We start from the raw sequence: 24,924 nt of genomic DNA, 5'->3' as shown, positions 1-24,924 counted from the left end.
GAGTTGGTCATGGCACATGTGGTTCAACGCGCGAATGCAGCTTCGACGCTGCAGAATGGATTGTGTCAGTACTCACGTTACTTGCGGATGTATGGAATCTTGGTGATCGTTCTGACGTGGTGTTAATCACCCTATATACGTGCAAATATATTCGGGACTAAAAGCCAAGACCAGCGCCAAATAATTACTCTCGAAACTAAGATGTTCCGTGGCTCGGGGCGAAGTGAATCTGTTACCAGAAAACGTTGGCCTTGCAATCATTTCACCACAGTGAGGTACCAAAATGTGTCAAAGAAATTATTTGTATGGTTTTGAGGTAGCATTTACACCGTATGCGAACTTTGATCTGTTTATGTGGCTTCCAAAGGCATTTCCACATACCACTGGTTTACCCTAGCAGTCCCAGGGTGACTCTACTTTCCGATACGTTGTTTTTCCCTCCAACGGGAACATATAAATGTTATAATGCTATCCTAGAACAAAAATAAAGAATTTAGAATTTTAAACTGTTCTGTGAGCTTGTTTAACCACGGATTTAGCTCTGGTTTTCAGGGTTCCAAGTCCTTTCCCAGTACCATCTGTACTTGGCATATCCACGTAAAGTGTCTAATGAGCTTGATGGTACAGCATTATCTGCCTCGCATATTGGATCTAAAAGAATATTATTCCTATATTTAGTGGCAACCTTGTGGAGCCTGCTCAATAGTAGCTTAAACAAGTGTCTACTCTTGTGCAAGTGTAACGCTCTACCGAATGTCTTGGTACTGGGCACTCGTGACTCTAAGCCCAATCAGCTTTATTAAAATGGCCGAATGCCCGTGTAATAGAGTTCTTCCCTCTCTCTGCGCTTAAACTCCAAAAAATCCGGAATCAGTGGAGAGGGACCATAGCGCTCTCTATATTGTCCTCATATAGATCCTTTCAACTCCTGATTGAATGCAAACTTGATGGAAAGTTATTGAATGCTTTCCAAAAAGCTCCCTCCGATCCGTGTGTGCCCCCATGCAGCTTTGAAAAGATGATAGTAGGGCAGCTACGGTGCGTGTAACTGCAAAGTGGAGGGACTCTGAACATTCATAGCAGTGCGCACATCGCATCTAGCCCACACAACATTGCAAAGCGCTGTACCGAGTTAACGCTACCCTAAAATAAGTGCGTATTATGACACAGATGAATCGAAAAGCCAATTTTAAACCAGTTCTTATCGAAATATAACTAGTTTGGCAGGGAGTGTAGCTTTGCCCGCGACAGGGACCCACTATGTGCGCTTCTGCACCCTTAAAGCATTCCGATCATTCATAGCTTCAAAAAGTAGCATCTACAGCACAGGAACACAACACTCATTGTAATTTTAGTAATCAAACTTCACAATACCACAGATGAAACACACGAATAACCAGGACACAAAGTCAATATTTTTCCGTTTCCTGATTTAACGTTACCAGTAAAATACGAAGTGACTATATCTCTAGTCTGGTACACACAGGACATTGCGGAGGGAGCTTTTCCATATTCCTTTTTGTTAAACTCTTAGGATTCACCGCTTGAGCTCATCCAGCCGAACCAGCCGCAATTTCTAGATCGATGAGGATGCCCCCTGTTGGCGTAGTTTTGCCACTTACGAATTTACGGTGCTCGGAGTAGAGAAAAGCGTGGTCTACAGAGGGATATTAAGGAATGCAAAGTTTCATGCATTCAGCAAAATTAAATCTTAGAGAACTACCTAATGCCCCCAAAAGGCCTACTTTTCAGCCAGCATAAAAAATCAGCAACCGGTAAGTAGCTAGACAATGCTGCCTTAACAAATTAGGAATCTCAGCTCGGAAGCAATACTTTGTCTGACTTTAAGTTTCTTTTCTACTCATCCTAGTTCCCTTTGACAGTTCGCTGCATTCGAAACACTTAACGCTGTGCTTATTGGACTGATTCAGAAATCATCTCAAAAACCTAGTGAGATGAGCGGATGTAAGTGGTGGAGCACCAGAAAAAATTGGTGCTTCTCAACTGAATCGATTTCCCGTGTTGTCAACTAGGTAACACGATTCTTACCGTAGTGCAAAGCACTTGTCCGTCCAAATCTTCAATATACCTCATGCGGGTGATATCTCTTGTTCGACCACTGAGAAAGGAATTAGCAGATATTTTTTGCAGTGCACGACAAATGAAACTACTGAAGAGTACGCCAGTCAGTATTATTGCAGTACCTCACAAAATATCCTAGCCGGCTTTCGTTTAATATACACATGAAGGCCCACCCCGGAAACTCTGAGTAGTCTCCACCTACTATACATGCCTGATACAGTCTTGTCGACACGTGTCGATTCAACCAGAGACATGTTCAGAATAACCAGTGTTCTCCATGCTAAAGCCTCATCCGAGTTCTCACATCCGTCAGGCATCAATAAAGCAGTAAATATTTATTGCCATCATTGTTCAGAGCAGAGCTAGCATCACCCTCGTTTCCCGTCCTAGTTTCACTCTTCACTTTTCATTCCATCACTTTCCATGCTTTTCTCTGCTTCACAAGCGTCCTTAATTAGGCTAGAAAATGCTTCTATGATTGTTTCGAAGTCGATGGGTTTGAGTCGAGTTCACGGAGCGCCAGTGGATAATAGGAAGCGTCCTCGGGACTCCCGATTACCTCTACCAAGCAATTTGGGCCGACAAAAATAATGAACGCAGCAAGAGCGGTCAATTTATTTGGGTACTTCAAAGCTGTTTGGAGCTCTATACTCTTTTGCAGCAGAGCCCTATGCCACCTCTAGAGCAGCCATTTGTAGCTACAAGTATGCATATAAGGCACTTGGAACTGTGCCTTTACGCACCAGCCTCCTGAGCTCTTAAAAGAGCTTTCTAGACCTTGAAAAACACGGCCTCGTAGTTGTGGTATCGCATCGAAAGTGGTCAGTTCTATTCTTTGTCTTTTGATCGCTGTGGGTCCTGAACAGCGCTGTCTCATCCAAGTATTAATAATTACCGACTTTGGGGCTGGAGGCGTGAGGGAAGAAGCCCAAGAGTTGCTGCAGGCTTTCCACGTAACTTCGATGGCGTAGCTGCCCAGGAAGAGACAAGACCCCGAATTTTAATAATAAGAAGAAAATACACGTTTCCTCGCACTAGAAAGGCTAAATATTAGGTGTTTCTTGGTCTAAAGATATCGGAGATTGTACCGACTCTCCAAAGTTGCTCTTGGATTTTGTTGAAGGTGAGATATCCAAACGTCACAAATGCAGTAGAATTACAGAGTGCAAATGCACCATGCAAATACGGTTTTGGCACATTGCGAATTTCGAAATGATCTTCCTGCTGTTTTTTATTCTATAAAGCCTCAAGGAGACAGCCAGTGCTTTTGCTTAGCTGTTGTTGGAAATACATCAAAGGAGATTGTGCCTCACTCATGTACCATTGCAAGCATATAGACACCAATACACCCCTTATATTTTTCGGCATCTGGTGATGTGGTCTTTCTTTCTTCCACGTTCAAGCACCGAACCTCTGGAGACGCGACCCAGGAGGAACCTAGGAGTGACCCCACGAGGAACTGTCTGGTGTGTAATACCCTACAATAATAATTTTTGCAACTTTTTTGCACTTTGCATATGATTTGGTAACGCTAGAGCTAAAAAATCCGCTCAAGGCCTTTTATGGTGCTTTTGGTGTTTAGTGTCTGGTATTCTCTGGTGCAAAAGTGTAATTCCACAGCCCATATACTTTTGTTAAAGGGGGATAAAGTTGCTACCAAACTGTGTACGCATACAGATCACATACGCATCCTTTGGTTCCGAATGTATTGTCGGCTTTCGACATGCAAGCAGCAGCGCACCTACTTTACGGTTCTACCTTCTCCCGCTCAAGATCTACGATATGTATACCTGATAAAGTTGGCACCCACGATATGCTTGACCATATGCTCACGCCTTACTGCCGTGCAAGTGTATTCTTAACCATTTCGCCGAGAATTCCTAATCTTGAACTTATAACAACTGTTTGCCGATATGAATGCAAATTATTCAGCGCATTGGACTTAGAGCCAAGTTATTTTGTTGTTCGATTCCATTGCATGCACGCGTCCGTGTAAGGCAAAGATGTGAGAAGGAACTTGAGGCAGCTGGATGTGCGATCCGCGTAATATTAGCTGCACTGCACAGCTTAACGCAGGGCACAAAACCAAAGTACTCAAATGGCATGATGCCGCAAAATAGGCATCCCTTGCACTCCCAGTGCTGGTCAGGCGGTAAGTCTATGGTACCCAAGTGAGGAAATTTTTAAATACACCTATTCCTTTCCTGACAAAGATGCATAATCCTTTCAACCAGCCTCTCAGATGGTACAAGAGCGGACTCAGACCGTGAATCAACTTCTGAGGAGTACTACTGTTTCTTACACAGCCTAGCTTCCTCGTGGTTTGCATTACAATGGCGCAGCGTAACTTTCAAACCATGGCCGCCCTTGTATGGTATATCCCATGGAAGCTATTTGGGAGCTCTGCCTTGGGGCGCACCTGCCCACAGGTACGTTGCTAGCCAGACAATTATAAAATAAAATTCGAAGATTCCCGCCTAGAGATCACAAAAGGCTGTGAAATCGCTGGGGGCCGCTCTGAGTTGGGTGAACCTAGAGACGAAGGCAAACCACCATATCAGTTCATTCTGCTGCATGTTCGAAAAGAGGCGGCACGTGCAAATGTGGCTCTTGTGATCAATTATGCGTGGTACTACACAGACTACTTCATAATACCTGGAGTGTTGCACCAGCAGGAAGAACGGCTCTGCATAGAGTGGCATGTTACAGCCCCACTCTGGAAGCCCCCCAGCCCTAAACACAAGGCCTCTGTGGAAGCCTGTTCTTGCTCTCTGGCCAGCATTGCACAGAGTGCGCCTAGTTCATGATAAGTCGACTACTCCTACTCATGCGTGAGTTAGAATCTTACATCCAAACAGTTAAGCCCTGACTGTGATAGCAAAATCGATATAGCACAAATCCCAGCTGGCGTCACGTAGATGTGCACAAGCGCAGTGCGAGTCCATTTTTGTGCGAAGTTCTGCTGGAGCTCGGAGGCTGAAAGAAGACTGCTTGTTTCCTTTTCCGTCCCGCCGCGCCCTCCACAAAGGAGGTCATGCAAGCGGTCTGGTTTGGTGTGCTCCTTGTGCCAACGTTGTCAAAGTTCATCCCGTAGAATGGCACAAAAGCTGAGAGCTTCCCTGTAGGGAAACCTGCGTCGCTAAAGAAACATGGAGGTTTGCGTCTCCAGAGCTGTCTCCCTTTCCTCAAGCATAGCGTCACGGCCTTGATTATCAGAGCTGTAGCCTGCTTCAGCCCCTCCGCCGCTTCTATGAATGCGCAATGCACAAACAGCTCCCGCATGGGCCTATGAAAACCAAGTAGTGTGGCGTATGATGCCTTGAGTGTGCGCAAGAAGTGCTTTGACTGTTGGACTTTTGGCCCCAACAAAATTCATTTTATGCGCCTTGCCGAAACTTCCATGCACTACCGAGCTTTTCTCACGCTCCCAAGCCGCCATTACTTGAATACTGCTATCAAATATCTTTGAAGGCAGCACAATTGCCTTTTGTAGGCCACTTTTCCATCAGGTTTGATTATTTTCTTACCCAAACAGTGAAGAAGCATATGCACGACCGGCGATACCTCCGACAATCACCAATCCGCCGATAACACCTGTGCAGAGTGTAAATCAGCGCTTCGTAAGTGGATTTACTAAAGACACAGATGGAGCAACAACGCGACTTGCCTTTAAAAGTTGGATTTTTTTGATGATGGGTCATTTTTGCAAAAGGGAGTACAGAGCCTTACTAAAACTGTTCCCTCACCTCCAGCAATGAGGCCAGCTTTGCTACTTCCCTCTTCTTTCTCTTCCTCCCCTCCTTCTCCAGTACCCCCCTCACCACCGAATCCACCAGTATTGGTACAATACGCCTGAAGTAGCTCCGAGATTTTGTCAACTATGTGATGAATATCCGTAAACTTGGCATTTGGACACGCAGTCTGCGACGCTGCGGGCTGGCATCCGGCAATGTGTCTGAGCTCGTCGATGCAGAGCTGCGTTCCAATACCCACGACCATAATGACAACTTTATTGAGACTTCCAAAGTCACTCAGAGCAGCCTCTAAGTGTTCTTCCTTTGAGGCGTATTTTGTATCAAAGTTGCTCGAGCATCCATCCGTTATAACCAGGACTAAACGGCTCACATCTTCGCTGCTGAACCTCTCCGGATCAGTCTTTTCCACCCGTGCAAAGATGTTGTAAGCCACAGTAAGACCCTGGGCAATGTTTGTGGCCTCGCTGAGGAATGGTAGCTTCAATACTTCTTCCTTTGCGAGGTCCGCATCTTGTGCTTTCGGATCGTCCAAAAACCAGTGTGCCTCTGCCCATGTACCAAAAGTGACCGGCGCAAAGTGCGAGGCGTCCTTTCCGACCTAAGCACCAAATCATTTTTTTTCTATCTTGCGTGAATAGTGGCATTATGCCCTTGTAAAAACCAAGGGGACACTAATCGATTGCCAGTATGCACAAAGGCGAGTGAGAGTCTAGAATCACTTCTGCCCTAGAGAAAAACATTTTCCTAACTTAAAGTATGAACGATAAAAATAGATTGTGTACTGCTGCCACATTAATTCAGTGTGCTGTTTTTGCAGAAACCTATTCGGATGGGTCCAGATAAGTGAATTTCCCAGTAAAAGTTTCACAGACGTACGTTCATGGCATCGATGAGCTCCGTTGTGGATTTAAGGATTTGGTTCCACTCCTCTAAAAATAAGCTTCCACTGCTGTCTTGGACGCTGACGGTGTCGAGAACTCTGCTCCTACACGCTGTCGTTACATCCGCCGTAGCAGCAACTGGGCGTTCGCAGCACGTGGCAGCGCAAACACAAGCCAGCATGGTGCGTTTCATACCCGTCATACCCGATTAATCACATTCTTAACGGGGAGTGGGGGGGGGACAAAGAAACCTCACTTGATATCCCGCTCCTTTGGTTGGTCTTGTGCGCCGCGGCCAATCTGACGGCCAGGAGACTTTGAATGCCGAAAACGATAACAGCTCTCATCTTGTGGCTGTCCCCAAACCTGAAAATTATGCAGAGGCTAATCGAGCTGCAGGAAGTACTAGCGCCTGCAGGGATTTGACTTTGTCACCTGGTGTGCCCGATGGTCACTAAACCAGTAAGCGGAGCTCACTGGCTCGAAGGCGAATTCACAAAGAGTTGAAATAAGAAGCGAACTCTAAATCAGAATACATCAAGCATGTTAAAACTGCCCTTGCGATTTTTATTTAAGCATTCCACAGAAGCCACAGCTTTCCACCCACCAGTCGAAGCAAATTGCATCAGAGAGCGACAAACTCTAGCTAGGCCCACAACTGGTTGAATGGTGCAGCAAGCTATTTGCCCTATCCCAAAGGAGTGTCTACTGTGGATAATCTTAAACTTTGCAGTTGATTTAAGATTTCGCCGAGAACTTTCCAAATTCTTGGTAGGATATACTTCTTCAAAGACTTTTTCATACAGCATTTGAACATCGAAGACGATCCGGGCACACACCTAAGGTCACTAGTAGAAGGCGGGGTGGGGCTGCCTGTACGGATGTGTTCTTGGCACAAATTAAATCATCACTTGTTCCGTCCTTATATAAGTGGTCTGAGCCGAAGAAAACGTATTTACACCGGCGCTACAGGCGTAGTTCCCTCCGCAGGCCCGTTCAGGGGCCGCTGTATTGTTCTGTTTCTGGCGTCTCCGGCCGGACGCAAACTAAAAGCCTAAGAAAAATCGTATGCTGCAAGTTACCGGGTATAATTCTACCTCGTTTGGTGTCACTGGTGGGCAAAACCCGAACACACCCCTAACTTCAGCTTCTGCAGCTGGTGCCCACCAGAATACAAAGAAGGCCGGTTTCTAGAAAAAAACGAATCACAAAGGAGTTTATTGAGCTTAAACAATCGTATCATCTGTTACCTCAGTGGTTATATCCGACGACCTGCAACACGAGTCATTCTGTAAATGCCTCGTCGGCCAAACTAACGGTGGGATTCCACAGCTTCCCAGTAAGGAAAAAAAACTTTCTCACGCGGATCGCTTGTGATACAGTCTATAATGATAACTTAAATCGGATTCAAATGAATCTTTTCCAATGTACAAATCTGCTTATCCGTGGAATGGGAGCAAACACATTAGTGCCCACTGTAGAGATGAATGCTTCTTTGCGGTAGTTGCCAGATAGCCTTTCCCACGGTTTGAAGAGCTTATATGGGCCCGCATTTTTCAATATCTTCCTTGAGCGCCTCAAAATGGTCAAAAACTCCCTCAAGTCTAGCATTGCTGTGACCGGCCCTCCAAGTCAACTTTCTCAGCCTCCGTAGCCCCTTGAGATTCAAATCTGCTGCGATGTCCTGAGCCCGATGTGCTGCACGACACACAAGCAGTCCCGCAGAAGCTGATGAAACAAAGCAAATAATTTAAACAGTAGTTTATGTTGCTCCACGGTGCGGTAAATGCACCAGCTGGCTAGCCGCAGTACCCTAGCCTCATAAGGCCCACCAGCAGCAGGGGCAGAAGCAAGCAGATGAACGTTGTGACGCACCCAGTTTTGCCCAGGCCTTGCTGTCGGCGATTTGGCATTTTTCAAAAGCCTGGAGCACTGTGAGGAGCTGATCGCCTTGGAACTGTGCAGCCCCCCGCTGCTGAGCAAAGAGTACCAGTTGATACACCACGCGAGGATCAACCAGCTGCACAGAAACAGAAATCCGATCCCAGAAGAATGAAGATCCTTACGCTTCCAGCTGCTAGGTAGCCAAGAGCACAAAGAGAGGTGAAGGGGATTTTGAACTGTTGAAAACGAACTAGAAGTAGGCCGTTGGAGACAGGCGTGTACTAAAATAGCGCTACAAAATAAGGTGCCTGGACCACTAACGGTGTTGATTCCCCGACCTGCATGTCCGCAAGAGCCGCAGCAAGCGCGGCCACCATGCTGGTGTTGGTAGTATGATCCAAACGCAAGAGGCGGGTCTCCTCACACAATACCTCCAGCAGTACGTCACAGCATGCGCCTCGCAGCAACGCGTTGCTTTTTAAGCCCGCAGCCCCCGATGCAACAGCTGCTGCTGCCATTCTCAAGGTTTCTGGCGGCAGGGCAGAAGCCTCCTCTAGCTTTGAGAATTCTGTTTCCTCTTTCACCGTGTGCGGAGTTTGGGCTGTCGGCTCCAATGTGACACTTGCATCGGTTCCGGTTGATGCATCCCGAAGATAACTCTGGGCCGGTTTCAGGATGGCAAGTAGCAGTGGCAGGCACTCGAGTGGAATGGTATCCCTGAAGGGCAGGTAGGCAAGATGCCTGCTTCCGCTGCTGCTGCTGAGAGGCCTTTTGTGCTGGGGTAGGGAGAAGACTTTTGCTACTTCTGCGTCCTTTAAGGCGGTCCAAACTGCAGTGAGACCCTGAGGCAACACGGGCACAACCTGACATTCTACCAGCATATAACACCACGTGACTCTATCACCATCTGATCCGGGAAGTCAGAATTAAAGGCTCCGCGGCCTACCTGGGCAGTAAGTGGGCCTACACCTCCAACGGCTTGGGGGACACCCATCGCGCTGTGCGCTACGTCTGCTGCTGATCCTGCTGCCGCGGTCGCTCGGTGAGCTGATGGCTGCACTCTGCATGCGAGGAGAAGCGTGTAAAGTAAACGAAGGATGAGGGGAGAGTCCCTCGGCGTGAGATCTGCGAAGGATCTCATTAGCATGCATAGATCGTGCGGTGTCACTGGAGGAGCCGCAGCAGCACAAGGGGCAGTAAGGGCTCCGGTTGCTGGACTTGCAAGTGTCTGTGTGGCAGCTGATGCCGCAGAAGAAGCACCCTGGCCTTGTTGCATTGGCTGCAAGGCAACTGTGGGATTGCCTTCTCTAGCATGTCCTGCAAATACCCCTGGAGTGGGTGTTGGTTCCGATCCGTGCTGCCCTGGTGTTGCCCGTGCATTCGGTAGAGCATAGGCTGCAAAAAGGGCCTGCTTGACGAAGGCATCAAGGCGATTAAGAACTTCCTCCTTGAGTTTGACAATCTCAGCAGGTTTCATGCGCTGCACATGCATACAGACATACCTGTACATACATGCTTGTGGCAGGGGTGCCGGTGCTGCTGATACGGCAGCGGTGGGTAGCAAATCCGCAGCACTCTACAACTAATGCGCTGATCTCTGCAACTGAATCCGGAAGCAGGACAAAGCATGACAGCACCAAGGGAAGGGCAGATCGGGATCCGTTGCAGGTTCAAGGGCAGAAAGACTATGCCTGGAGGCTTTCTAAAGGGAAGGGGATATTTCTGGGTATGGCATGCAATTCCAGAAACTTGAGCACTGCCCGCTTTCGCAGGAAAGGCGCACAGCGTGGAGTGTCTACGATTGCTGTTTAGGAGCTGGTTGTTTATAGTAGAGCGCTTGAGGATCAGGCTATGGTTGCTAGGGTTTGGGAGGTGAGGTGGAGGCTTTGAGATCCTTACTTCTACACGAGCGAAGGCCCATATGATCATAGAGAGGTCAGAGAGGGTAAGACACGAAGCAAGACGCAGAGCCTCCATTCCTGCAGCCAGGAAACCATGCTATGTCACCCTAGATCCTAAGCCATACAAAATTGCCAAGCAGGGAAGCGCTCACGAAGGTGCATATGCAAATACATATATACATATATATTCATTTATAAAGCTCCCGAGTGCATCGGCGCCTGGGTTTTACGCGCTTGGATTGGCGGTCTAACCTACGCACCAATGAGGTCCCACACGGGAGGGTGGGTAATTCCATTCTTCGCTAAGCCCCAGGCAGAAACAGCGAGCTGCTTGCCAGTTAGCTGCTGCTGCTGCAGTAGCGGCTGCAGCCGCAGCGCTAGCTGCCACAGTGCTGGAGCATAGCCAATGACCGCGAGCCTACGCATCCAGCCAGACGTTCCCAGCACCCCAAAGACTCCCGTAATTGCTACGTTGATGCTAATTAGGCCGCTCCCGCTCTTGATATACACATGTTCACATACACTCACACACATACACTCACACACATATACATATATATACAGACACACACTCACACACACATATATATACATACACACACTCACACAGATACACACACACTCACACAGATACACACACACGCACACACACACACATACTGACACAGATACACACACTGCCCGTCCTAGCAGAGCAAGACCCACCGGTGGATGGTCAGGTGTACATGCCGTGGCTTAAGCAGCTCCTCTTGTTGCAGGGCAGCAGCGACAAAGGCCTTAAAAGAGGTGCTTCTAAGGTCGAGCCGCCGGCGTGTGGACAGCATAGACAGAGCAGCTAGCCAGTCTCTCCGGGTCATTGTGCCTGCAATTGCAGCCAAAAAGGCAGTAGGGAGAAGGTGGGCAGCCTCGATGGTGGCAGCTGCTCGAACTCCTCCCACCCGTCGCGTGCGGTGCTCTAAATGCCACGCAGTAGCAAGGACGCAGCACAAAACCAGCTAGAAGGGCGGCAGCGAAGACACTAGAGGGGGCCGCAACAGCGGCAGGAGCGAACCCTTGTTTTGTTCACACGCCTTCAAGAAGTCGTCCGCTTCCGTGAACGTCTCAAGCCCGTACGCCAGCGGGGTGTCTGGACGCCATCGCACGATTTTTGCAAAGGGGCGTCGCTGCTGCGAGGCCCCTAAACACCAGACACTGCCGACAAAAGGGTTTCTGTAGGTCAAACTGCGGCCCAGAAGAAGCTCCGAAGCAGCGGTGCATGCTGCTGGCGTTGATAACCCTGCCACTCGCGCTGCCTGCCTGTGCATACCGCAAGGGCTGGCTCCGAGACATCCTGCGAGGCACTGCAAGCCGCTGCGTGCTGGCGTTCCCACGACTCGCGTCATCAGACCCACCGGGTGTACGGACACCAGCAGCAGTAGCAATGCGTGGATGCTATGGTGGCCTAAGGCGTGGACGTGCTCGGTTCCACGCGCCGCTGCTCCTGCTGCGCAGTTTCGACGCCTTTGGCATGCTTCCCTACAGAGAATCCGCAAAAAAGGACCACTCTGGCGGGAACCCCGTGTGCAGCAGCCGTTCCTAGAGCCGCCGTGCGGCGATGCAAGGATCTTCCTTCTCCCCAGCAGACGAAGGCTCTATGCGCTTCGACACGCTTCGGCAGAGCTTCGGCTCCAACAGAGAGCCCTCCTGTTAGGGGAAGAGCGTTTCAGACATGAAGTCCCCCTCAAAAATGCAAAAGATGGCGTGACACCAACGGCTACACAGGATGAAGGGGGGGCCGTATATCGATCGATCGACCGACGACCCTCTCGTTCCCCGACATACCGATGGGAGGGCCCCTGAGTTTGCGCCTCAGCCGCATGCGGCAGCAAGCAATGAGCAACTAGAAAAGGGGCTTCTAAGGCGTTTCCTTTTCCTTACTTACCTTCTTCTCCAAGATTGTAAATGCACGGGCAATACCTCTCCCAAGGCCGAGCTCTTGCAGCAGCAGCAGCTGCTGCCGGACGGCTCCGTGGGTGCCCTGGCACGCGCTGCAGAACCTCCTGCTCGAGGGAGAATCATGTCGTTGCTGCAGCAAATTACGCAGCCATGCTGGAAGGCTGATGCGGGGGTTAGAGCGGCTGCTCAGGCTGCTCTCGGCTCCACCCCAGGTAATTTCGCTCATAGAAGGCAACGACTCTTGCTGCGGTATGTACACCGGCCTCTGCAACTGCCGCCTGACCCCTCTTGTGGCTTCCCGCATGCCCCTCTGCAGCTGCTCTCTGCTAGGAGGGCAGCCAGCTCGGCGGCTGCGGCTCTTGCCATCGCAACACACAGCAGCCAGCAGCACCAGCACCAGCACCAGCAGCAGTATCAGCAGCAGCACAGCCAGCAGTATGAGCAGTATCAGCAGTTACACAACCTTCACCAGCAGTGTGAGCAGTATCAGCAGTTACGCAACCACCACCAGCAGTATCAGCAGTTGCAGAATCAGCACCAGCTAGAAGAGGAGCATGCCTTTCCCTTTGCAGCGGGTGCTCCCGGATGGACGAGACAGCACACAAACTGCCCCCCCCTCCAGGCGTTCTTATGGGAGCAACAGCCGCAGCAGCAGCAGCGCGCCCAGGAGTTGCCTCCCTGTCCTTCGAAGCACCCTCTGCATCGTTCTGTTCCCCAAGGGCAGGAAATGCAGGCAGCCTTATCGGATCTGAGGCTTCAACAGCCTCGCCAGCATGAAACCCCATGGCTGCATCATCACGAGCAGGAGGGGACGCAGGAGCTGCTGCACCACCCGTGGCTTGAAGAGACATCTCTCGAACAATTTCTTTCGGAGCTACCGCAGCCTCCTCTTCCGCATTCGAAGTTGCAGCAGGCTCAGCAGCAAGTTCTGCATGCTGCGCAGCACCGTGCTGGCTTTGATCTCAGCAGCAAAGCGCCTGATCTGCCCTCAGAACCACGATCGCCACCAGCAGCAGAAGCTCTAGCAGCATCACCATCAGCGTCCTCATCAGTACCAGCCGCAGCTGCAGCAACATCAGGAGCCATACCAGAAATGCATGCACCAGAAGATTCCCCGTCAGCAATGAAGGGGCTTCAAGAGCTCAGAGCCATGACCACAGCGCAGCAAGTTAAGGTCTATGCCCGTCTGTTAGGTCAGACAGAGCGCCATGCGGCAGCAGACTCAACTACCGCCAAAGAAGGAAGCTCTACGCATGCCTTCCCGGAGAGGCTGTCCGCAAGCGTGCTGCTGTGTTTGCATGCGCTCGAGCTGGAGGCGATGCACCAGGGCCTGCTGCTCGCTGACGTCTCCAGAGAGGAGCTGTTTCATCACCTCCAGACATCCCGACTGCCGGAGGAAGTGCCTTCTTCGCAGGCTTCGCAGCAGCAGGAGCGAAGGGAGTCTCCTACGCCACTGCTGCTCAATCCAGAGTGGCTGCAGCAGCAGAAGGAAGCAGTTTACGGAGCTAACCCCTACCCTATTCCTCTCCGCTGGAAGCAGACGGATCTGACGTCTGCCCCCCCACGGCAGCCGCAGACGCGCGAGGCAAGGCAGCACCTAGAGATGCTGCCTTCCAGCTCCTCAGTCGACGAGGCCCCCTGCGTGCTGCGGCGCAGACAAGTGATCATAGAGGGCTGCATCTGGAGGCGTCTGACCGTCGAAGTGCAGCAACAGCTGCAGCAACTTGCGGCAGCAGGACGGGGAAGTGACTCTGGCCCCGCCAAACGGCTGTGGATACCTTGGGTTCGTGATATGGCAGAGCCGATAGCTGCGCTGCAGCAGCGAGAACGGTATGCACCGGCAGCAGCTGCTGCTGCCACAGCTGCTGCTGCAGCCTCACAGGAAGGGGGGCCTGCTGCGCCCTCTGCAGCGGCTCCAGCGGCGGAATTCGAGGGCACGGAAGCCTGCCTGCCGCAGCAGCTGGACCCCTTGCTGCTGGCTGTCATTGCAGCGCGCACTGTGCTGCAGCAGTTGCTGCTCCCCAAGGCTACAGCGCCTACTGGGCCCGTTAGCAAAGGTCGCGAGGTTTCTGCATGCGCCTCGGTTGCGGCAGTTGCGGTGCATGCGGGGGCATCCAACGGAGTCGCTGCCGCGGAGCGGGGGGGGCCGGAGCTGCAGCAGCGGCAGGCACGTGTGACGCAGATCGCAATGGCCATAGGCGACGCAGTGCATGCAGAGGTGGCAGCCGGCTTCCTGGAGGGGCTGCAGCAGCAGCACCAGCAGCAGTTGGGGCAGTGCTACTTGCCGCTGCGCAAGCCTCAGCAGCCGAAGCGGCAGCACAGCAGCAGCAGCAGCACTCCCGCGGGGGCAGCCACCCCGGTGATGGTGCCTCGATGGCCTTCCAGGCGAAGATTGGAGGTGGGGGGACTCCTGCTGCAGTTGCTGCTGAAGCATGCGATGATCGAGGCTCCATACGCAGTGGCGAAGGAAGAGCTGGCGTCTGAGCTGCAACAGCAGCGCGCTGAGCAGCAGCGGATTCGGCTTAGCCAGCGTCGCAAGCAGCTCCAACAGCAGAAGCTTGAGGAGGAGCATCGGCAAGGCGCAACAGCGGCGGAGTCTGGAGGTCTCGAGACTGCTGAGCAGATCGTCGCATCGCGAGAAGCGCAAGCAGCAGCGGCTGCCGCGGCTGCTGCAGAGGAATCCGCTGCAGTGGCTGCAGAGCTCACAGCCGACTCGACGCCAGCAGACTCCGAGGTGTTTGTTCCCGTCAGGGGGCGAACGGCAGACGAGTTGCACCACATGGTGGCATACAAGTCAAGGCACGGCCACGACAAGGTCAGCAAGCGACAGCCTCCAGCCCCTCTCACCACTGCTGCCTCTCTTTTGGCGCTGCCTTACGGCCTTCTGGGAAGGACAGAGGGGCTTAAGGTGATGTTGCGAGAGGAGACAGGGTTCGAGGAGTAGGGGGCCTTCAGAGGGAGCCTGCGCCGCTTTCAGGCTGCTGCTCTAATACACTTGGGGAGACTTTGTTCTACGCTGCATCTGCGCTCTGCTTCGGGGTGTAAGTGTGTGTATGTGTATGTGTGTATGTGCATATGTGCATATGTGCATATGTGTGTGTGTGTGTTAGGTGGAGCTGCCCGCATTCCGGCACCGCGTGATTTACTGTCCAAAGCGGAGGAAGAAATTCGGAGTCATTGAGATGCGAAGGCTTTGTTTCGATCGGCTTACGGCGGTTGGAGGGGCGCTGGAGGAGGCGGCAGCAACCGCTTGCGCGGTTGCTGCTGCAGCTGCTGCACGGGAGGCTCCGGGTGCTGCATGCAGCACATCCTCCCTTGCCGCAGCAAGCGATCAAGCCACTGCTGCTGCAGCTGCTTGTCCGTCAGGAAGTTCTTTGCAAGGGGTCGCAACAGCGGGGGACCGGGGCCCTGCAGGAAAGTCTGCGAGGCTGGATAGAGGGACAGATGCCGCGGCGGCAGAAGCAGCAGCAGTTGCTGCCGCCGCTTCTGCGAGTGTCTCGACAGCTGCGGACCGCCTCTCCTCCCCCTTCTGGCTCATGCTGAAGCATGTGCCGATGATTGTATCTCCGACGCCTTGGACTTCATACGGCAGCGGCGGTTACTTGATGCTGCGTACAGCATTCGTGCGGAGTGTATCCGACACGGACTCCAGCAGCAGTGGCAGCAGCAGTGGCAGCAGCAGTGGCAGCAGCAGTGGCAGCAGCAGTGGTAGCAGCAGTGGTAGCAGTGCATCAGATTACTGTGTGGAAGGGGCAAAGGCCTCAGCCTCCTGTGAGTTGCCTGAGGGCGCTGCAGTCGCTCCAGCACACAAGGCGAATGAAGCCAGCGGCACGCACGCCTGTGGCAACGGCGGCAAGAAGAGCAGCAGCAGCAACAACAATAACAACATCAAGAAGCGCAGTGAAATCTACTTAGGATGGGGCCCTCGCGCGAAAGCCTGTCAGGATTTTCGGGTGTACAACACTGCAGTGGTTCGTTCGGCAGTTTCTTGCCTAGGAAGCGTCCCTTGGCAAGTGCATGTTGGCGTCTTGGAAGTGCTGAAGGCTGCGTGGGCTGCAGGTGAAGGCATGGGAAAGATGCCTCCCCGCCACTCCGTCCCCCTTTCCGAGCAGCTGCTGCAGCACGAAGCGCAGCAGCAGCAGCAGCAGGAGACCAGCAGCAGCGGCGGCAGTGGGGGCAAGACTGAGAGTCGTGCCGTGTTGCTGCGATATTTGCTGCAGCAAGAGACGCGTGTGAAGAGCGAGCGCCCGTCTTTCTTGCTGAAGTTACAGACGGCCGAAAACTTTGCGCTTTCTTCTGCCCTGTACTTCCCGCATAACATTGATTTTCGGGGTCGCTGTTACCCACTGCCTCCGCATCTGAATCATATGGGAGATGATGTCTCAAGGTCTCTGCTGCGGTTTGCTCGGGGGAGACAACTTGGAGACAGTGGCTGGCGCTGGCTGCGCATTCACCTTGCGAACCTCTTTGGGAAAAACAAAATCGACTTCGATGCACGATGTGCCTGGACGGACAGCCGCATGCAGCAGATCCTTGCCGCAGCACAGCAGCCCCTGCAGCACAAGGCCTTTTGGTTAGCAGCAGACGAACCGTGGCAGGCTCTAGCGGCTATCATGGAGACAGCCGCTGCTGTCGCCTCAGGTGACCCCACCACCTTCTGTAGCAAGCTGCCTGTACACCTGGACGGCACGTGCAATGGCCTGCAACACTATGCGGCCTTAGGAAGAGATCTTCGAGGGGGAGCTGCCGTGAACCTTGTACCTGCCGATACACCCCACGACGTCTACTCCCTCGTGTTGCATGTGGTAAAGCAGAACGTCAGTCGCATTGCTAGCGGCAGCCCAGACCCTGCACCAGGAGGCGACGTGGCGATACAGCAGCAGCAGCAGCAGCTCACGGTGCAACAGAAGAAGCGTGTGGCCGCCACTGCGCAGCAGCAACAACAGGAACGGGAGCAGCAGCAGGCGAAGCGGCGTGAACTGGCGCGTCTTTGCGAAGTGCATGGGGTGTTGCAGCGCTCAGTGGTAAAGCAGACCGTCATGACTGTATGCTACGGCGTCACTGCGCTAGGAGCAAGAGATCAGGTGCTGTCGCAACTAGAAGACCTTCTAGGGGGCCGTGTGGGGCCTCAGGTACTGCGGGATATGGGCGGCTTCCTGTCGCGCATTGTGCTGCAGTCTATTGGTGAACTGTTCAGGGGGGCCATGCAGACGAAGAAGTGGCTGGATACTGTCTCAAGTGTATGTACAGCTGCGGGGGTCCCTGTGGCGTGGGAAGTCCCCGCCATAGGACTTTTGTGCGAGCAGCCCTACCGATCTCTCCAGCAACAGCAAATTCGTTCCGCATTGCAGCGGCACACGTTGCACGTCTCAGGAGACAGCGCGCCTATCAGCAGGTCTAAGCAACGCCTGGGATTTCCTCCGAACTTCATTCATAGTCTCGACGCTGCTCACATGATGCTTACGGCTCTCGAGTGTATCGGCAGCCGGAAGATCGACATGGCCGCCGTCCACGACTCCTACTGGGCGCATGCAGGATCTATAGACTGTTTGGCCAGCGCATTGAGGCAGCAGTTTGTGTCGCTATACCAGCATGACCCTCTGCAAATGCTGTACGACAGCGTTAAACAGAGGCTCCCGAAGCAGGCAGCAGAGCTGCCACCACCACCCACTAAGGGCAATCTAGACCTGCAGTTGGTCCTGAAAAGCCCATACTTCTTCCATTAACAGGGCGCATGCGCCTGCCGCTCCCCCTGCTGAAATTGGTGTCGCGACATCGGTTGCTGCAGCACACGCACAAGACTGTACCTGTTGCAGCTACTGCAGCGACCTCCATTTGTTTTACAGCTATAATAGCTTTTATTGCGCGATTCTAAGGCTTTTCCATGGGTGCCGCTATGGCCTTCAAGCAGCGGTTAAAGTCTCCCGTCTTCTATCCCTCTTTTCCCCTTCACCCCCCCCCTTTTTGGTGCGGGCATTGCTGGCTGCTTGCTCCGCTAAAGCAAATCTAGACGACTGCGTCGTGCCTCTTACCCTTGACCCGCCCAGCACCCCTTCGGATAAAGAAGAATATCTGCTTGTCTACTTGCATAAACCTGGCATCTGCATGGGCATACTTTGTGTTGTGCCACATGACGTCCTTCTTTCCTCTTTTTCCGTCTCGTGCGCTGCTCTTTTCTGGTGGGCTACTTTTAGCAACGGCGATGTCGTTCTTGCGTGTCAGTAACAGTGCCAGCCGGCACAGCACACATTGGACTAACTTGCAGCTGCGGCTGGTGGTGCTGCTCCAGCTAAGCGGATTGCATGGGCTCGACACTCTAGGATGCTGCACAGCAAGTAGAAAGGGGCCTCCTTCCTGCTGGGGGAGGCCAAGGGAGGTGGGGAGGATGTAGGGGTGGAAATTTCTATTTTTATGTTTAGTGCAAAAACACAGGGGCTGCCACTAGCAGCTGCGCCGGCAACAACTGTAGCGACTGCAAGGGATGCCGAGGGTACCCGCCGATGCAACCCTTGATGCGGCCTCTAGAGTGCTTTATAGGCAGCATGTAAGGGGGGAATATAAGATGCTCTGGCTAGTCCTTTGCCAGCGCAAAATATCAGAGAAGCCGGCAAAATGTTGCACAGCTAGCCACAAAGTAACTGAGGGGCTTGCGGCAACTGCAAACCCGCTTCCGCTATTCTCGTGATAGCGTCTTTGCGACTGGATGCAGCAGCTGTACTGGTGGCTACAGCTGCAGCCGCAAATGCATAAGCATCAATCCTCAGGCCGCAGTTGCCCTTGGTTTGGCAGCGGCAAAAGGCTTAGCACCAGTGGGCGCTGCCGCTAGGTTGCTCAGGCGTCTATACACTCTGTTGCTGCAACAGCGCAACGGCATAGCACTCTACCGCCTCGCTGCGGCCTACAGGCCCCACGCCTTCAGCCGTTTTGGCCTTTAAGGAGATCCTGCTGCTGCTGATTCCCAGCGCTTCTGCCAAGGAGTCTATCATTTGTTGCTTCTTGCTGCTGATGTGGGGGTACTGCAGTAGCAAAGTCGCGTCTACCTGCGCTATAGAGTACCCGGCAGCAGCAGCCGCTGCAGCCGCCGCTGCAACAAAGTCTCGCGAGTCTCTACCTCTGTTCACTTGTGCAGTATCAGGATATTGCTGCCCGATATCGGGGGCTCCGGCCGCAGCAAATACTGCGTCTGCGACTGCATGGAGCACTACGTCACCATCCGAATGAGCGATCACACCCAAGCCCACACTGCTGCTGCTGTTGCTGCTGTCATGCCGAAAGAGGCGCCTCATGCAACTGGAAGCCGCAGACAGCAGCTGTCGCCCCTTGGACATGACTGCTTCTCCAGCAACTTGCAGCGCAGATCTCTGCAGTCGATCTGATGCCGCTGCTTTGGCTGCTGCTGCTGTCGCCTCTGCGGCAAAGGAAATTCCTGCCAAAATTAGGGGGCCTGTTCGTCCAAAGACGCAAAAGCAGTGCAGCAGCAGCAGCAGCAGAAGCTCAGGCAGCTGAAGACCTCCCACAATGTACGTACAGCGGCCCCAAAGGGAGGAGAGCAGCATTGCACTTGCGCAGCAGCTGCAGCAGCAGCTCACCTGTGATTTTGCGAGGATCTGTAGAGAGGCGGTGCATGTCATACCCATGGCCAATGCGGAACGGCAGAGCAGGAGCAGGGTGTGTCGCTGCTGCGCTGTCTGCTTCTGCGCTTGCTCCTACCATAGTAGGCATGGCGAGAGACTTCGAGAGAGTTCCTGTGGAGGAGGAGGAGAGGCTACTGGCAGAAGCCGATCCTGCAAGCACCACTTGCTGCGATGGCCGCGCAGGAGCGTGCGGATGAATGAAGGCGTTCGCATGCTGCTTGTGTCGAAGTTTTAGTCCTTGCAGGCATTGCAGCTGCAGCCGCCGCTGGTGCGGTGCCCAAGGAAAGGCTGAGCTTCCCGATACTGTTGCTGCCCCCTGCGATGCCTTCAAGGCTCTACACGACGCGCGATTCTGCGGATGTAGCAGAGACACTGCAACAAGCAGTGCCAGTGGCAGCAGCAGAGACATGGCGTACTGCTGCTAGAAGGAGCGAAGAGTGCGAGACAGCTCTTGTTGGGCCCCTTCTAGGGGCCCTTGGGAGGGGCAGTGCACACACACACCCCTGAGGAGCGGCAGCTGTTATAGCCGATGACTATAGCCAACAAACTTCTTCTTCAGCAAGACTGTGTCAGAGTTGCAAATATGGAAACGCTTTTACAGGCTCGGCCGAGGGCCCAAGCTTCGTTTCGCAGCATCAGCGAGCGCTACCGAAGGTGACGCTCGCTGATGCTACGGACTGAGCTGGTGAACGTTCTTACTACGGCACCGACAGTGAAATATCAGTTGCTGCGGCAGACGGAGAAGCTATAATGTGCTGCTGTGCCGCAGAGAGAGAGAAGGAAGTGCACTTAAAGGAAATCGCCAAACAGGCTCTTTGTCTGTGGGGAGACAGTCGCTCGCGGGGTCGGGGGACTCGGCTACGCCTATTGTTGCTACAGCTGCTGCCCCCAGTAAGCCTCCCGATTTCTAATCCAGTTTTTGCAGAATATGTATTAGTGTGTGTCTGTGTCCTCTGATGCCGTTTTATCCAGTGAAGGTTCTCAGTTGCTCCCCGGCTTGCCGCCTGACACCCTCCCGCAGAATCTCGGGCACACTGCAGCACGTTTCCCTAACAAACGCACTGCTGTGGCTGGTGTTGCTCATAGAGCCTCTGCTGCAACCAGCCACAGGAAGCTGCCGAATCAGGGCCTTTTGAACTGAGATCAGATCTCCCCTGACCAGCAGGAGGGATGTAGCGACACTCTTAGAGCACACGGAACGCAAGGCGCTCTGTTTGCCCTTTCGAGCTACCCAGGCGCCACCACAACATCCAGCAGCGAGATGAGCGGCCCTTGCCGCAGCAAAAATGCAGAAGCTCTTACCACATGAGTAGTCCAAGAGGGTCCTCTTTAAAAACACGCAATAACTTTATGTAGGGAGTATGAATTGCGTCAGTGTGTCCCCACGGAAACCCTCGATAAAAGAGTGTATTTATAAGGTCACCCCGATTCCCTGCTCCCAGCCTCCAGACTTTCTACACGGAGCATGAGGAAAAGCTAGGGTGCGCGTAGGTGCAACTTCCAAGCACTTCGAGCCTTACCCACTAAGTTTAATTTCCATGCATTACACAAGCACGCACAACATTGATGTTTACAGTATTGAACTGACTCTACTCTACAGCCGGTAACGTATATATGAATAGCTAACTCAAAGGATCAACTCTTTCTGTTTCTTGGGCAAGTCTAACTACTTTGTAGGAAAAGCGTCGGTGTCACACAGCTCGCTACAAAGATGTAGCTGCGTCCTGCTCTTCAACTGGAGTCTCCCCCGGATTGTGAGGTCACGATGAAGATGAGGCCATGCATTACCACGTCAAACCGCTTACACCACCGCCCCGAATCGGCAAAAGCTAGCTCAAGACACAAAGGGCATTGCCGTGTCGCAGGCCTTTCAGCTTGTAAGGTGTACAGGTGAACGGATAAGCATCTAACGAGGGTCTGCTTGCCAATTGGCCTCTGCACTTTAAGGCGCAGCAGCGCATGATCCTGCTGCAGGGGCTGTACCAGTCACTTCCTTTTGCTTCTGCTTGAAGTTTGCTTAAGGGGGCTGATTGGGCTTTTGCTGCCAGAGTTTTGGTGTCTGAGAGATGGTTCTCTGCCTATTACGAGGCTGTCAGCAGCGATGGGTACAGAGGGCAGTGGCTGCAGCACTCATCCTCTGCTGCCGTGCTGTTGGGGAGGAAGTATCGCAGTGTCAAGAGAAGGCCTTGGAATCAGTTGCTTCGTGAGGGGGCCTTCACCCAGCAGCAAAGGCTGCTCTGCAGGGTCTTCCGGACTACTGTAGGAAAATTGTTGCTCGTCAGAAGCAAAAAAATCTGTGCTGTCGCTGCTGCTACCAGGTGCTCGGGATGCATCTAAGTTTATCTCTCCCTGATTTAGACTAATTCCTGGCATTGCTGCCGCGCGGGGGGAGCGGGCTCTCCTCTTCCTACTATAAGGGGTGGCCCTTCGGCGTCTTGCGGGACTTGAGGAGCGGCCGCCTGTGTAAGAGAAAACAGAGGAGTATGTAACTGTGGATGAGAGAGATCTGAAACTTTTCCGGAAGCTAACACCTGGGCAGCGAGCTGTCTTAGCTGTGCGCAGTTGGGTCCCCTGCTTGGTTTAGGGTTTTGCTCTTTAAATACAATATTGAACTGCTTGTTGGCCCTTTCCACGAGGAAGCAGAAGTTTATTCTCCTCAGCAAAGTCTATCTACCATTCAACAGTAGCTTTTGCACAGGTAAATAGCTATTTTCACGAAACCCGCAACTCGGCGGTTGAAGGAGTGTGTCTTTGTGGAACCCATACACATACGAGGCGAACGCAGCCAAAGTGGCAAGTGAAGTATAAAAGCCATTCTCAAAGACTTCGTGCACCCTGGAAGATTGCTTCTCGCTGTATGCTAGCCAGGAATCTGGAGTGAAGGAGCTTTGCTTGTCATTGCTTTTCCACTTAAAAATGAATATGGAGATACGCTATGCCGGATCCTCTACTCATGTAGGCTAAACATCGGCTTCATGCATGAGCATGAGAGCAGAGAGTAAAGTTTGGGTTCCTGGGTCTCTTCACTATTTTAACGATTACTTCGCAACCTACTGCGAGAGATGATCCTGGAGTGTGTGGACGGTCTGGCCTTGACGCATCTTGGTGCATTTAGGGAGGTTGTAATGGCGGCGATTCCGAAGCAAACCGAAAGGCAGCAGCAGAGTAACACCCACCAGCAACACGGCAAAGTTAGTGTGTACAGCTTCATGCCCAGGGGAGCCTCCCTTAGGTCCTCCCAAGCCTCGTAAGTGCAAAATCCCACCAGGGTAGCGGTGGCACCCGCCAGCAGCCACAGCAACCCACTGAGGCACTGCTGCTCGAAATGCCGCTGCTGAAACCACCTGCATCAGAATCAAGGGCACTAACCGTGCAGGGGCTACAACAGCCACAAATTGGCTAGAATGGCGCAGGAGAGCATTGTGTATAAGCACACAAAACCATATATTTTCGATACTAGGCCGTTAAAGCCTTCATTTGGGCCCCTGCACCTCCATACGATAATACTTCTGCTACCAGAGCATGTTGCCTCTGCAGCAGCAAGCTTCGCCTTTCGAGGCCTCTGCGATTTCTCTACGGCTAACTAAGTGGACAGCCTACAGCCGTCTTGTATTGCGGTGAACCCTCATAGGTTTTGCTGCGGTTGCTGCTCTTTTTGCTGCGGTGGGTGCTGAGGAGGGAACAGCAGCAGCAACAACAGTAGAGTCGCCCTTCTGGGAGAAACTGTGGGACCTTATGTACCTCCGCCGCATCTCCGCCATTGAGGAACGCAACCTAGCAGAGGTTCGCTGCACCTCGCTCTGGAGCAGAATCAGCAGGCGCAAGCACCACCATACATCATGCAGAGAAGCGCTTCCTCATCAAAGTATGTGCTTCATTTTACACGTGCTCTTATTGTGCATGCACGAAGCTTTCATGCGCATGCCACCGAAGCTTGCGAGGCAGGGAAAACATGTGCTGCTTCCTTTGTTCCTGGGGCTACTATTGCCTTCAGATTACCTGCGGCTGCCAGCTGTACGTTCCATCGCCGCCAGCGTAGCTGACGAGCCACCAGTCCTGTGGTACAACCATTTATAAGTTGTGGAGCAACATTACATAGAGCTCAGCAGCCTTTGCAGTTGCAGCAGCAGAAGGGCGGGAATGGAGGCAGGGCGAAGGGCTTAATTGCAGCAAGAAAGTTAGGGATATCAGCAGCAAAGGAGGAAGCAACTTTTCTAGAGCCAGCCTCTAAAATAGGGGCACCGCACCTTTCCGTGAACCTGGCGATACTTCTTTATGTCAGCAACCACCGAGTCTCCCATTCTCAACTATCCCCTTTTAGTGGAGACAGGACAGACTGCAGCAGGGGCAAATTCAGGAACAGCAGCACGCTGCACCGACCATAGAGGTGGCAGAGAAAAAAGTACCGCTTGCGCACTTCCCGGCCCTCCTGGTCTGGTGTCCCTTTGCAAGTCCCCTTGTCTGGTGCACCAATAACCCGTGCAGGGATGCCCCAACTGATCTACCTCGGGGGACCACTACGCCTTCTCCCTTTCTAAAATTGTGGGTCTGGGGATGCCCATTAGCTATCTCTATGGCCTGGCCAAACCCCTGTTGCGGCCTGTAGGGTCACCTAAAGTAAGGCTTATCTAAGAGCCCGTCAGAATCTGCGTGGCCGCCTACGGGGACCTTTCAGCTGCACTTGGAGCCCTCTAGACTACTTAAGGGACCCCACGGAGGCTCCAGATGAGTAGAATGTAGCGTAGTGCGCCTTGTTTTGTCGTTAGCTGCTTTGCGTGGCGCCCGTTAGGGGGAAGGCACAGGCATGCGTGATTATCTGGGGTGTCTTGGCATGAATTTGGCCCCCTACTCC

At 52.8% G+C, this 24,924-nt stretch overlaps 4 protein-coding genes across 4 annotated transcripts; 1 reads left to right on the top strand and 3 right to left on the bottom strand.

Moving 5' to 3' along the window:
• Positions 1–8,255: 8,255 nt before the first annotated feature.
• LOC34618868 lies at positions 8,256–11,666 on the bottom strand. The gene is made up of 9 exons (XM_026338186.1): positions 11,555–11,666; positions 11,209–11,365; positions 10,764–10,921; positions 10,502–10,581; positions 9,993–10,082; positions 9,549–9,881; positions 8,941–9,444; positions 8,594–8,738; positions 8,256–8,416 (listed from the first exon to the last, which is right to left on the bottom strand). Exons 2-9 carry the CDS (start codon positions 11,358–11,360, stop codon positions 8,256–8,258), a joined length of 1,623 nt encoding a protein of 540 aa, XP_026193971.1. The 5' UTR covers positions 11,361–11,365; positions 11,555–11,666.
• A 1,802-nt stretch (positions 11,667–13,468) lies between these two features.
• LOC34618867 lies at positions 13,469–18,164 on the top strand (the record flags this gene model as incomplete). Its single annotated transcript, XM_026338185.1, has 3 exons — positions 13,469–13,626; positions 13,792–15,253; positions 15,549–18,164. Coding segments are annotated over 3 exons (4,236 nt in total), but the record flags the coding sequence as incomplete, so codon positions are not given.
• Positions 18,165–19,277: 1,113 nt separating this feature from the next.
• LOC34618866 (2-C-methyl-D-erythritol 2,4-cyclodiphosphate synthase) lies at positions 19,278–20,320 on the bottom strand. The gene is made up of 3 exons (XM_026338229.1): positions 20,291–20,320; positions 20,171–20,238; positions 19,278–19,695 (listed from the first exon to the last, which is right to left on the bottom strand). Exons 1-3 carry the CDS (start codon positions 20,318–20,320, stop codon positions 19,278–19,280), a joined length of 516 nt encoding a protein of 171 aa, XP_026194014.1.
• A 716-nt stretch (positions 20,321–21,036) lies between these two features.
• On the bottom strand, positions 21,037–23,833 carry LOC34618864. Its single transcript, XM_026338227.1, has 7 exons — positions 23,696–23,833; positions 23,564–23,616; positions 23,156–23,416; positions 22,747–22,973; positions 22,242–22,531; positions 22,056–22,150; positions 21,037–21,397 (listed from the first exon to the last, which is right to left on the bottom strand). Exons 1-7 carry the CDS (start codon positions 23,831–23,833, stop codon positions 21,037–21,039), a joined length of 1,425 nt encoding a protein of 474 aa, XP_026194012.1.
• Positions 23,834–24,924: the final 1,091 nt, after the last annotated feature.

Source organism: Cyclospora cayetanensis, unplaced genomic scaffold (assembly GCF_002999335.1).
Source record: "Cyclospora cayetanensis isolate NF1_C8 unplaced genomic scaffold, CcayRef3 CcayRef3_contig_24, whole genome shotgun sequence".
Lineage (NCBI taxonomy): Eukaryota > Apicomplexa > Conoidasida > Eucoccidiorida > Eimeriidae > Cyclospora > Cyclospora cayetanensis.
This window is presented reverse-complemented; position numbering and strand designations above follow the sequence as displayed.

What these genes read in the sequence shown, in the direction of transcription:
- LOC34618868 (XM_026338186.1), bottom strand. Translation starts at nt 11,360, where the DNA reads ATGACCCGGAGAGACTGGCTAGCTGCTCTGTCTATGCTGTCCACACGC. An exon ending in GGGCCTTCGCTCGTGTAGAA is followed by an intron (nt 10,083 to 10,501) that starts GTAAGGATCTCA and finishes ATGCATGTGCAG; the next exon opens with CGCATGAAACCTGCTGAGAT. An exon ending in CGGCTCTTGCGGACATGCAG is followed by an intron (nt 8,739 to 8,940) that starts GTCGGGGAATCA and finishes GTTTCTGTGCAG; the next exon opens with CTGGTTGATCCTCGCGTGGT.
- LOC34618866 (XM_026338229.1), bottom strand. Translation starts at nt 20,320, where the DNA reads ATGCCTGCAAGGACTAAAACTTCGACACAA. An exon ending in GGACTAAAACTTCGACACAA is followed by an intron (nt 20,239 to 20,290) that starts GCAGCATGCGAA and finishes CGGCCATCGCAG; the next exon opens with CAAGTGGTGCTTGCAGGATC. An exon ending in TCCACAGGAACTCTCTCGAA is followed by an intron (nt 19,696 to 20,170) that starts GTCTCTCGCCAT and finishes GCATGACAGCAG; the next exon opens with CAACAGCAGCAGCAGTGTGG.
- LOC34618864 (XM_026338227.1), bottom strand. Translation starts at nt 23,833, where the DNA reads ATGGCGGAGATGCGGCGGAGGTACATAAGGTCCCACAGTTTCTCCCAG. An exon ending in AGAAGTATTATCGTATGGAG is followed by an intron (nt 23,417 to 23,563) that starts GTGCAGGGGCCC and finishes ATTCTGATGCAG; the next exon opens with GTGGTTTCAGCAGCGGCATT. An exon ending in GCAAAAGCTACTGTTGAATG is followed by an intron (nt 22,532 to 22,746) that starts GTAGATAGACTT and finishes TCTCTTACACAG; the next exon opens with GCGGCCGCTCCTCAAGTCCC.